Here is a 14,100-nt window from a genome sequence, read left to right on the forward strand (position 1 = left end):
AAGGATTTATAAGCTTCGTCTAGAAGCTCTACCGTCGCGTCGCGTGTTTTACCTGATTTAAATATAGGTACATGAACTAAATATGTAAATGATTCAAGGATATAAATGTATACATACGCATGTGAAATATTAAAGCTGATGATGTTTTATCTATACAAATATTATAAAGAGGAAAGGTTTGATTTTTTGTTTGTTTGTTTGTATGAATTGAATAGGCTCCGAAACTACTTGGCAGATTTGAAAAATTCTTTCACTGTTGGAAAACTACATCATTTTGAGTGACATAGGCTAGGTTTTATCCCGGAAATCCCACGGGAACGGGAACTATGCGGGTTTTTTTTTGAAAACGCGGGCGAAGCCGCAGGCGGATTGCTAGTTAGTTATAAACAGGTCCAGGCATCTGTAAAAGCTAGATAAATAGATACTGGATAGGTAATTTTTATATGTCGTACCGAGAAATTAGTTTTATAATCGCAAATACCTTCCATGAATATATTTGAATAAACTTCAACTGCATAATATATTATGTGAATAAAATAGTTTGTTAGATATCTAAAATATATGTCCTAAGCCTAAGCTTACATACTTAGCTTACATAATATATTTTTACTAGAGGTCCGCCCCGGCTTCGCCCGTGGTACATATTTCGCAATAAAAGGTAGCCTATGTCCTTTCTCGGGTATCAAAATATCTCCATACCAAATTTCATGCAAATTGGTTCAGTAGTTTAGGCGTGATTGAGTAACAGACAGACAGACAGAGTTACTTTCGCATTTATAATATTAAGTATGGATAATTTGTGGTTATTAGGAGACCAGCAGTTTGCAATTTTCAAGGCTATTAATCAGATGAGATTTTGATGACATGTCGTGACTTTCACTTTCAGTAATAAAACGACCCTCATCAATCTTACTCCGTACATTACATTATTCTTCATATATTTCACAAAATTATGCATAAATTACATTATCATTTACGTGAAATATGCTTCAGAAATATGAGAATAAAACATGATGAAGATAAGAATAATTTCCACTTAATTCGCGAAGAGTTTAGCTTCTCGTTTAATTTAATACATATTCAATAGAAAAACTAGTTCTTTTTTGTTTCAATTTATTATAATAATGCAATAAACAACATTAATTAATGTACCTCACCTGTAATTGCTGCTAAATATCCTCGAAGGACCAAAACTAAAGCCACCTGTGAGCTGTTGTACATTAGTCTATTGTTCACGGTGGATTCTAACTTCCGTCCATGCTCCATACATCGTGTGGAATGTTAAAGTGTTAAACAAAGCTTCATAACGCATTATGTGATGGTATTTGTGATCGGATGACAATTTGTTACGACCAGAATTGAATATTTTATGAGTTAATTTTTTATAGATGGCGTTTAAGTTGCTGATATTTTTAAAAGTAATGTCATCATATATTTATTATACAAACACGATTTCAAAGAGTTCAAAGGACCTTTTGATTTTTGAAAGACCTTAAAAGAAATCAGGTGTTTTCCTAAATATGTACATATGGAATTTTAATTCAACAAGTAGTTGACTGACTATTCACATCGAACAGTTTTTATGAAATATTAAACGGCGGCGTGAAATTATTGCATCATTGCTTAATCTATTGAAAAAACGGTGAAAGGAACTTCTCATAATACCGGTAGAACTACCGTATCGAGGTAGGTCAGCATCGCAATCAATTCGTATTGATTTTAATATTTCAGTCCCTTATCAGCAACCGACTCAAATATAGTCAAAACTCAAACACTTTTCTTACCGACAGAGAAAACATCTTGTGATGAAAGCAGCAACTCATTAGAAATAAAAAAAATGTTAGTATTCCTATTTTATTTAATAGGACCTATAACCTTCTCTGTATGTACATGTATCTGGAACTTTTTAGTTTTTACCTATTTCTAAACCTTTGTCTTACTAGATATTTAGTTAATTAGCTAATTTTCAAATACATAGTAACAAACCCACCTCAATATTATCCTATCGGCAACGGCATTGCCATTACAAAGTTGAATTTGTTGAAGTTGAACAAGGCATACACTACTTGACGAGAAGCAAAGTGTCACATCAGTGATAGGCCATCCTATAATCTAGCGTGTGGCTATGTAAAATTAAACTAAAGTACAATAAACGATTAGATAAACTATCTGAAAGCATTGTCGCGCTTTTCACGATTGCAAGCAGAGCGCGACGATGGTATCGCCGTGCCAAATGTCTGCCGCAAGCATTGTCACGGCTGGCTTTTTGTTCACTAATTTATATGGCATCTAGCACTTTACGACACGATTTCTAATTGGAGAATTAATTTAAGTTATCTTCGCGGAATAGAATTGAACTTTCAAGTTGTTAACTGTTTGTCATAGAAACATATTGTTGGATCCTATCCAATTTGCTAATACATAAATAATTAATTTAAGATTGAATGAAACGTCAGCGTCCCGTCGTAAGAAAAATTTATGTATTAATTTAATAAGGAATCGTAAGTAAGTATGGTACGAAATATTTTTAGTAAATTATACGTGTTCTAATACGCAACTCAATAATTATTGCTTATGCCCTCAGTATTGCTGAATCGAACTGATTATAAGCTCTAGAAAATATAATGTAATCTCTATATTCTTATGAAAATACACGATAAGACTCTTTGAAGTTATTGTATCGTTTTACTTGAATTATACTTTGTGTGAATTTATTTTTTTAATGGTTTAATTAATAATTAATACCGATATAGACTTGAATCTGCATCATAAGTACTCCAGAAGAAAATAATACATGAGTAAGTAGTAACATCAAAAAAATGATGTCTAAGTACGCACTTTTTTCCTATGTTTAAGTGTACTTACGTTTTATTTCATAAATGTAGGTTATCAGCACAATGTTAAGATAAGGTTCTAATCGTTAGGGAATGCCGAATGCGCATTACGCTATCACGTAGATCAGCAGGTATACTAAATTAGGAAGTAGGTACCTATTTATTCATTATCAAATAGATAGAGTCTCTAAATTATGGCTAGAAATTATAATACACAGTTGTGACGGCAGAAATTAAGATGATTAAAGTCACAGCTTTTAAGATTACTTTTCTTTGAAGCGGAACTTTCTTTGCGATATTCATTTAGGTTTCTATAGTCAAAGTTTTATGCATATTACTTTAATCTCTCTCTAATTCTCTACCTTAATTGCTTCATCAAACACAAATTCACAATGAGACTGTATATAAATAACAATATATAAACAGAATAATACAAAGTATCAGTTATGCAAGACATTCGCTCCTCCGCTGGGGACTTGTGCAATCGTTTCCACTGCACTTTGCAGTTGTTAACACAATATAGCTATATCTGTATAACGGATATATCTATGCAGCTACACCACAATGCTATCGAATAACAATATGACCTTCACCACTCACGTTTATACAACAAATCTGTGCCTAGAAGAATGGGTTTTAATGTAAACTTTAGAGATGTGAAGAAGATAGATGTATTATTTTTTGAAAATTTATTGCTGAGCGTATTTGGCATTCATTTGGTATGGAAGTAGATTATTTCCAGCGGAAATGTGAATTCTTCCTTTAAAGAGAAAAGTTTAATAATATGCTGAAAAATACTGTTTCCAGGAATTTGGATGCATTCCTAATTTCTCAACGTTTCTTCCTTTAGTAGCGCCCGATAATGCGTGATATTTTCTGAATGTATCTAAGCATGCATGTGAATACAGGAAACAGGAACAATAATAAAACTGTGGGTAAGTATGTACAATTTATAAGTTATACCTTGTTCGAAAATAAGAATGATTAATATAGAGCTTACATCACATCTATAATTTACATTCTCAATAATATTAATAATTTTTACTATCCTCAGTTCCTTAACATATAAGTAATAATGACGTCATCGCAAGGTGTCCTTGTTGAAAAGTCATGAACCTTTAATGACATTAATACATATTTTAGTCAGGTAATTCGCAAGCCGTGTTCCGCTCACATTATTGGTTTTCAGTTCTTGTAAGCATAACATTATAATTGTAATGGATTCCTTTTGCATAGAATGTAGAATAGTCATATTATGTTAAAGCTAAGTCAACAAAACTCAACAGATAATTCAATAAACTCTATAATGTAGCCACAAATTACAACTTATCACAAGAAAAATTTAACTCAAAACAATAGCACCTAACGCTGATAGATGAGATCATCACGATAGACTTGAATGTACCTACCTACACTCTTCTGGCTACATATCTTTTAAAGATGTAGGTACCTAATTATTTAGATACTAAGCTGAAGAGTTGTTTATTTGACCGCGATATTCTCAGGAACATTCACGTCTCGAATTGAAAAATTATTGTGTTATCAGAATCTTTAGTAACATAATATACCAGAGAGAATTCAAAACTTAACTAAAGTAGTTATACTAAAATTCACCGCAAATTCCCACGCTCCAGAACACAGGCGTATACCATGAAGCGATGCTAATAGAGATCGTATCTACACGCTTTGCCGTCGAACTCTCTTTGACGAGACAGTATTTTAATTTTTACTACACTGTTCTATTATTATTATTTTTTATTCTTGTGCGTACCATAGATTTCCTTACCTTTCAAACTTTGTACACTTATCAATGAATACATCAATTAATGAATTTATCTTTTTCAAGCGTGTTTTTTTTGTTCTCTTGTTAAAAATAGGTAGGTTCTAGCGTTAATTAATATTTTCATAATTCTGTAGTCTATGAAGTATATGACATATCATTATTGCTAGGGATCACCATAATAAGTAAATAGTGTACGTGAAAAAATATAAAGTGATCTTTGTTTACTTTTAGATAGATAGACTTCATTCAGACTTCTATTCACAGACTTCACTAAAACCTAGATGCAATCAAAACAAGCTAGGCAATCTTATCATCTGCTCTTGCAATTGAATTATACTTTACCACGAAATTACGCTACTTAGTCACTATCAAAACAGTAAACAGAAGCTAAAGGAAGTATCATATGTTATGAATCAGATATATAAAGGTGTAAATTATTATTATTAAAACATGTGACATGATACTTAAGACACTAGCATACGTGTGACTAATGAGTAAAATATTTTGCAAATATTCGTTCTATACGGATATCCGATAGTGATAAGGAAGTCAGAAAATATGGTATCAAACTAATTTAATTAACACTTTTTGTATGTTTTACGATTTAAAATTCGCAATTATGTTTATAAGATATTTTTACATCGGAATAAATTAAGAAACCTGCTTGGGAATAAATTTACCCACCAGTTATTTTATGTTAGACCGTACCTAATTTTTTGTGTGCTCTTTGTTTGATATTTCAGCAATTTGTTTAAGGTATAGCTACTCATAAACATTTCAATGGCTTTAAGTAACTTCTGAGTATTCTGATATTCTCCGGTGGCCAATATAAACTGTGACTACTAAGTAATTAGTGAAATAATATAACGAAGCCTCTTTAAATGCAAACTTATGTTAGAGCTTATTCTAAACCAATTTACGTGTTGGTTTATTGTTAATTATTACCGCTTGTACTAATCTTATTACTTTGTATGTTTACGGATGCTCGTTGAATTTGTTTAAACCAATTATTATATTAAATTGGTTAGGGTACGTAATTGAATTGAGGTACACAAGAATGACCATTACAATAGATTACCTACTTGACCTGATTCAACTTCCACGATACTTTTTTTACTATTCAATAATTATTATGTTGTATTATGTAAATGTAGAAATAACAGGGTAAAGGGCCGGAGTCAGGAGCAACTAAATGAAGAACCTGCGGACTAGAGCGTTGTCCAATCCATTGATTGTATCATTTGTATCACATTGTATCTACAATTTCCTTACCTAAATATTATGTACCTAGTAAGTAGATACTTGTTCTAAATGGAAGTATGTACATAATATGTAGTATACAGTATGTAGGCTTACGTTATTTTCATCATAACCAATAAGATCTCTACCGTCTACGTACACCCAGATGTTAATTATCAATAGGTTAAGATCACAATTTTTTTTAGTTTTTACTTACTTTTTATCTTTCAAATTGTGCAAATTTTATGAACAGCATCCAGGCTACAATAGGTGACAATTAGCATTCCGTTTCCCTAAAACCTGGTAACTCTAACCTTAAACAACTTTCCCTCCAAATACAAAACTATACATTCTAGAACAGATAATATCTTCACGCGTGTGGGCACAGACTATGCTATCGGTAGGTAATCACGGGCAGACGGGATGCGATCCCTGACTTCCGTTGTGCAAATTGTTTTGCTCATTTGATACTATTTTAACGGGTCATAAACTACTTCCTTGTAATGTAATGTAAGTTATACATTAGTAGTTATATTTCTTAGAAGAGAAAAGAAGATGGGAAAAATTTACTGCTCATAATAGTTTTCTTTTTGTCCTTTTAGTCATGCCATTATTCCATCAACTCGTTATTTAAAAATTAGCTATGCTTTCACTATTTTATTTTACTGTACCGTATTATATTTTCACAAAAACTACGGCAGTGATAGAGATACGAGCAAAAACACCATAAACAATCATAAGTTGTATTGGTTTTTGTTTAAACAATAGGCTAGTTATTTTTCAGCAATACAGTGAAACACATTTGTATGTTCAATTCTAGACTCCTTACTATATGTAGAGTCCAACTAATTTCTACCTATATTAGTTCTATGTCTGTATGTCCAAAGTAAAATCTAAATAATCATTGGAAAATCTTTAACATGAGTCAAGTGACCCGCGAAGCTAATAAAATAAAAGTGCCATCATATTATACGTATATTAATTCATTTGTCATTGCATAAAACCCATGACATGAATGGAAGCTTACCTTATACCGTTAAAGATCGTATAACGTATTGTACATACCTACCTACCTACCTTGACGCATTTTACGCTAGATAATTGCATGTTTATATGTTACTATATAGCGGTATAATGGAGAAAATGCAAATCATATCTCAAGCAGTTTCCTGATAAGAAACTTGATTTCACTTTTACAATGATTCACATATATCGTGAGTCACCGATGGAGCGTGACCGTTCTCGTCTGCAGTTAACCTATATGTGACGTTTTGTGTAACTCGTTATTGCAACTGTTCAAATGAAAACGTAAAGCATATTTATTAAATAACCATTAAGCTAGGGTAACAAAGATTTATTAAAAATTGAACGATCTCCTGTTGCTAAATGAAAAATCAATTGTGTTTTACGAACCTCACGAATTGTGAACGGTCTGCTTGGGGACATCTTTAAAAAACGGAATGCGATGAAAGTACGCACTGTATTGCACGCCTCATATGCGAAGCGTTGAGGTGGGTACTACTGTCACTTCGCGCAAAACATCTGATTTTTCAAACTTAAAATGTCTTTATGTATCATACATTGCACTTGTAAGATAATACATACACACACATATTAAGAAAAAACACTATTTTTAACGTTCATGATATTTTTGATGTCATTTTTGTTATAAATTTATAAATATAAATTTATAAATTCATAAATATAAATTTATAAAGTCATTTTTGTTATTTAAACTAGTTAAAAAACAGTTTAAAAAAGTTCTGTCTTGGACGTCCGTGTGTCTGTATGTGCGGATCCTTTTTCTTGTTAACACGATAGCGACCGAAATACTTTACTAATCGAGTCTTTTTTTTTCTCTTACGCTTGAGTATGCTCAGGAATAGAACCCTTTCATTTTTCAGGGTCTGATTCGATGTGGTTTAATTGTTATTAAATAAACAAAAATAATAATTAATAAATATTTATTAAAAAAAAATTATGAGGCGTGCACTTTTGGATTTTCCAAATTATTTTACATTATGTTAGCTGTATAATTGTGTATAATTCTTATTCATCTTTACATTATAGTTTACTTACTTAGAAATTATATAGGTAGGTACCTAAGTCATAAGTTGACAATAATGTATTCAATCAAAATAGTTTTCCATCTTTCCTTCCTAGCTAAGATGACTTGACGATTGATTTATCAATGTACTTATAGGTACAATTGTTTACTGTATCTAGTAATTGCTAATTAGATGATTCACTGGCGCCAGTTGCAAGGTTACCTATAAGTACGAGGTTACTCAACCGCGGGGTAACTGTTAACAAAACGTTACTCGGATGAAGATAAGAGGTCATTCACGTTATCAGATCGAACATAGATTTTTTAAATTGTTGAAGTAAGTATAACTAACATGTTTATTAAAATTTCGTTATTATTTCGATAGATAAGATAGTTTTAACTCTCTTTTATTCACCTGTTGTTTTATACTGCTACTTTTGGTAGGTAGCTAAACAAAATTAAAAAGGACCTAGCTTGAATGTTATTTTAGGATAAACAAGGCGAATTCTCGTAAGGAATGCATGTTAAATAACAAGTACATAGATAGGTATATACTTATATCATATTGCTACTTAAGAAAATTACTAAGTAAGTACTTATTAATATTACGCAAATGATCAAAATACAAAATAGTACCAATTACTTATATCTTCTTTAACTATATCGGAACATTAATAGAAATTATAAAACGTTACACCATAAACTACATATTTTGATAAATAGAACCGCTTTGTGTAAAGGCTCTTGGCCAAGTTATCTTTGTTTGCGGATCTTGACACGATTTTGATAGCAACGATCCTAATTAAACAACCATGAGTTTATCTATCTATATTTTCGACGTTATAGGCCTTTAGTGGAATCTTTCGTATTAGATTATTCGGAGCCTGACAACGATAAAGTATTTTTTCATAGATTTTTTTACTTAGTAAAATGTCTTTGGAGTTTTAAATATGTTGGTTTTAAGGTCGGTTCAATGTTCGCTTGCTGACTGGCCATTTGTTGCACTTGCATTGCCCAAAATCATTATCTTTCATCTAGCATACTCTTCTGACAAGTCACAAGACAGAACACTATCCCCTTCTTCGTATAGGAATTCGATCAGTTACACACTTTGTGAAATGCACCTGCACGGTACCCACGGTACATTTATACATAGCCACTTTACATTTACAACCTAACCTAACCTAAAAACCTTATCTTTATGGAATCAATAATCTATGAGTAGAATAATAAAAATCACAAAAATCGCATCATTATTCTGCATTCAATAAGATATAAAACGTGTCTCTACCAAAAAATTCGCACCTACGTGATGTTTCTCTTGTAAAGTTTTATCACAGGTTTTATGATAATTTTCGATTTTTATTCAGATTTGAAGGCTGAATAAATCAATTTGAATCATGGAATCAATCAATCTGAGAATGACAAGTAAAAAGAAGAAAAAAAAGTAAAAATATCTGTAGACGAACGATTTCGCAGCAAAAATCTGCCATCATAGGTTTTGTCAAATTATTAATAATTAATATAAAAATTTTAGAGATATTTGAGTATACGAAACACATACACAAATCTACTCTTTTCAGAGAGACGGGTCTGCAAATCGAATTATTATTCTTATATCGACTTCTAACTTATGTAACGACTGACAGGTTCAAGGTACCACCCTCGCACTATCGCATTTTTTGTGGCGGGTTCACTTTTACAATGGGGTGGAAACGAAACCTGTTTTTAAGTTTCTTGGAATCAGTGAAAGTAGTCACATTAGAAGATTGAGGAGTGAATGGAGATTTTATATATTTTTGAGGACTACACGGCGTTAATTCGTTGTTTTTTATGAATTAAATAATAATAGGATTAAGTAAAGATCGTGTTACAATTGAACATACAATTTTTTTAGACTTGACCTAAACATAATCAATTGTAAACGAAGTTAGTTAAAAAAAATGTTGTGTGGTTTTATGAAACCACGGTAAAAGTGAAACTGTTCGAACGGTTCCGAACACTGCTTTGTGTAGCGCATGTCGCGTGACGGTCGGCTGCCGAGTAGGTATACCTACTCGGCAGCCGCGATACACGCGACATGCGCTACACGTCAAACCAAAAAGTTTGAGACCATGTAATAAAAGTTTCACTTTAATATTTCACAAAGATATGCTAGGTAGTATGAAATTGTTAAAAGATGTTGTGTGGAAGACGATTAGGCGCTCTAATTTTATTTTGTTTAATCCCGTACATAATTACATACAAATGTATGGTCTACATAAAGAGTAGGCAACTAGTATCCCCTCGGAAGCAATCATTCGACGGATATCTGGTGCGCCTTGACATGTGGATGAATAAGATCCAACTCTGATTGAATTAGACGCAGGGTCGCGGGTCAGGCCAGCGGTGCACTTTGAACAGCTGCCAATTTTCGTAATCACACGTTTTTAAATGTAATGCAAGGAGTGACGCATGCGTGGTCCATTTCTGTATGACGTAGGTATGTTGTGCGTGTTCGTCACTGAAAATTGTGCTGAAAATCTCCGAAAGTGCTTGGCCGATTTTAATAAAAGTTTTTTCTTTTTTAATTATTTAGTGTCTACAATTCAAACGCGATTGAAATCTCGACAAAAAATTATATAAAACTTAAATGCTTGTGAAATCTAAACAGAACCATTAAAATTTGAGCGCTTACGATTAATAAAATTAGAACTAAAATATTTTATTTCTACTTAGAAACTTATTCGATTTTGAAGGCTAATGGCTAAGGCTAAGAGCAAATATCACGCAATATTTCGCATTCCTAGGCAATATGAATAACACGTTGAAAGTATGAAAATAGGAAAGATACCTACCTACATTGAACCAAAAATCATTAAAATCGGTTCAGCCGTTCTTGAATTTTAAATTTTAAGTGGTGTAACTACCTAACTACCTATGACTTCATTCATGACTTCATTCGCATCTAGATTTATTTACTTAATAATTTATATAAGTAAGTATGTATAGAAAAATAAAAATGATTATGAAATATTTGCCAAACATAAAAAAATACAAATACGCTTTAACAAAACATACACACACAGGTGAATTTGATACCATTATCATAAGTGGCCTTATCATTTCATTGAGGAACTTATCAACTCTACTCGCCCATATTATCGATTGCAGGGATAGGACAAATATATTTTATTAAATTATTTATTTATATACTTACTACCTATATTAATTTGTATACTTACTACAACTAGTATTTTGTTTGCTAGCAATTTTATGTATCGGATTTCGTTACCGTGACCTTGTACATAATTTATTCACACTTGCCATGCAAAATATATAGAGCCTTATACATTTTCATAAAGTCTGACTGGAATTTACGTGAACCTACTTTTTTGTTTCGTGAGAGAATTTCTTATTAGAGGAATGAATAATTTAGCAAGATCGAAGATTCATATTCAGAATAGGAAATTAAAATTATTTCGTATACTTTTTACTTCTCAAGGTTTTTTAATTAATAATAATTCGATTTTATAAATTAAGTCCATATTATCAATAAATAAAAAATGCATGGTCCCTCATTAATGGGTAAACGGATGAACAAGTTCTAATATGACTTTTAACGATATTTATTCAAATCGGTACTTTTCAAAATTGAACAGTTAAACCTTAGTTTAAACTATTGATATTTAAAACATATCTTACCACAGCTAAAAGCTTCCCTCTCACTGTAATTCCAATCATTGGAGCGAACCTGACTTCCACGCCAGGCTCAATGAGGAGTTCCGCCTCTCTTTCCACAAGGAGATCATCCCGTAACAAATACGGACTTCCATCAGCCTTCCACACCGTCCTACCACCGGTCAAAATACCGCCCGACAGCTCAGTGAGCCCTAATGTCTTATTCAATAAATACGGATCTAACTCTTCCCTAGATTCCTGTCCAGCACAACACACACACAGCACGAGCAACCACGCAGTCCTCCACATGAACTTGGTGTCACCGAACTGGCTGTGTCTCTTTTGGATGCCCATATCTTTCCAGCATTCCATGTTAACTCACAAAAACCATATCACTAATCACTCACACCTATAAATCCTTACACTTAACCACTGCACAGGTATTTCTCTTATTGGAATTCATTATATCACAGTAATTTGAACGATTTGTGCATTTCAGCTCAAAATAATGGTGATTGTTTTTATAAAAATAGAGATTATATTGAACAAAACAAAGGCGGGGTCAATAAATGAAATGAAAACAAGCGAAAATACGCGCCACCGCGCGACCGTTAAACAAAGCCGTTTGGCCGGTTTTGTTTGTAGTCGGTACGTGTACGGTGTAGGTTGTTCCTCCTCCCTGCCCTCTCTCCTAGCACACCTTCGAGCGTTTCACACTATGCGATACGATATCGCTATCGGCAGCTGATAGACAATGATACTGATTAGTTGTTTATCTTAGTGGTCTTATATATCTCATGGTAGCAATATAACCCTATACATTCTATGGTGTGTCTGGTTAAATGTACCTAAGCCTCTTTAAATAATTTCTTTCCTGTTCTCTCTCCTTAGGAACCTTCCTTGTGCCTTAAAAAAACATTAAAAAAATGGCCTTCTCCAGCTTTGCGCTTAATAACACCTTTGGCGATTCATTTCACTATTGGTCCGCCCGTGGTTCATGTTTTCTGTCCATAAGAACCACCCTCGTACTTCAAGGAATACTATAAAAAATAATTAACGCAATCGGTTCAGCCGTTCTCGATTTTTCCGTTTAGCATTTGGCGATTCATGTTTTATTATGATATAGTTAGATACCCCTTGTATTCGCATTCATATATGATTCGAAATTTTCCAGAGCGTATGGGATTCTAATAACTAGCCAAACGATTTCGTTTTGTACCTATGTTAAAGGAGTTTTGAAAAGGTCCCAATAAAAAAACTTGTTGTGTCCGGCGTGCTGTTATCTTTAAATGATTTTGGATACAACAGCTAATTACACTTCCTGATTGATTCACCTTTTTTTTTGAAAAATTCAACAATGCGTTATACTTTCTTAAACATTGTGGTAACTAATTACCATCTTAAAATTAGTGAATTATTTATTATATAGGGGTTTTTCTGTATCAATGCGAGAAGCAAATAAATCTTGAAAGAAAAAATTAAAAAACCATCATAAAAATAAACCTTCTAATGTTGAATATCAAGGATAGCTAAGTTTAGATATTTAATTCAAACTTAAAATTTATTTTCAAAATCATTATTGTTGCACTTAGTATATTAAGGCTTAAAGTTGTTATTAATTTTATCATAGGGTGTATTATGTGAAAACTTCAACCAGTCCATTAAATAAATAAATAAATAAATAACCGCTAAAATAGAGCTCATAATATGATAGAGTCTCTACTCTCTATCATAGAGATATCCTTTGAAATAGAGATTATTACCTAAATAGCATACGATTAATCGTATCGTAAGTAAGTCGTAAGTTATAAAATATTTAGTTCTTGAATGATAGTTGTATAGAGCCTGTGTTGCCATTAAGCCTTAATTAAATAAATATATAAACATTCACATTCTTACTTAATGATCTAAGGTGTAAACCGTGTAAACATATTATTCGGTAGAAATTTTAATATTTTTGCAAAGACTCTTTTATTAAATGTATTAAAGGACAAGTTTATTTATTTTAAATTTTATGTTATATGGGGACCTAGGGCTAGGATGGAGACAAAACTTGACAAAAGTCTCGACTCTCGACTCTCGGCCGGGTCTGTCGGTAGTGTCGGTACCACGCATGCACGCCCACTGTCCTACCTACCGACATAATATTTTAATCGCTACAAAAAAGATTATACAGTGTCTTACAAAAATGTATTGATTCTTATCGTTTGTACAAAAAAAATACTACATATTTTTAAATAAACTTCTTGTATTGATTTATTGACTGAATAGTGAAGAATAATTATTTGACAAAGAATCACAATGAATGACTGTTTAAGCTTTTCAATCAGTACCAGAAATATTTACAGACCGTATATTTGTGATTTCTTTAATAGTATTTAATTTCTAGCTCTCTGTTTTTATAGTGCAGTGGATCATAATATTTTAAAGACAATATAAAATACGCTAGCCCCTTGCTAGCCCTAAGCTCGCCTCGATTCTCGTTCTCGAATTATCGCGAAGCACAGTCGCGAAGCATACTTTAACGTTCACCGTTC

The 14,100-nt window shown here is 32.4% G+C and overlaps 1 protein-coding gene across 2 annotated transcripts in view; it reads right to left on the reverse strand.

Moving 5' to 3' along the window:
- Nucleotides 1-12,183, reverse strand: part of bark (C-type lectin domain-containing protein bark beetle) — a 31,935-nt gene extending 19,752 nt beyond the window's left edge. For both annotated transcript variants that reach the window (XM_090120344.1, XM_090120343.1), the window contains exon 1: nt 11,588-12,183. In XM_090120344.1, the coding sequence (XP_089976470.1) occupies nt 11,588-11,935 (348 nt within the window). In that variant the 5' untranslated portion in view covers nt 11,936-12,183. The remainder of the gene's footprint in view (nt 1-11,587) is intronic.
- Nucleotides 12,184-14,100: the final 1,917 nt, after the last annotated feature.

The sequence above is a fragment of the Colias eurytheme genome, chromosome 4 (assembly GCF_061535395.1).
Source record: "Colias eurytheme isolate Ceu_HAF_F1 chromosome 4, ilColEury1 Martin Lab GWU primary, whole genome shotgun sequence".
Taxonomy (NCBI): Eukaryota; Metazoa; Arthropoda; class Insecta; order Lepidoptera; family Pieridae; genus Colias; species Colias eurytheme.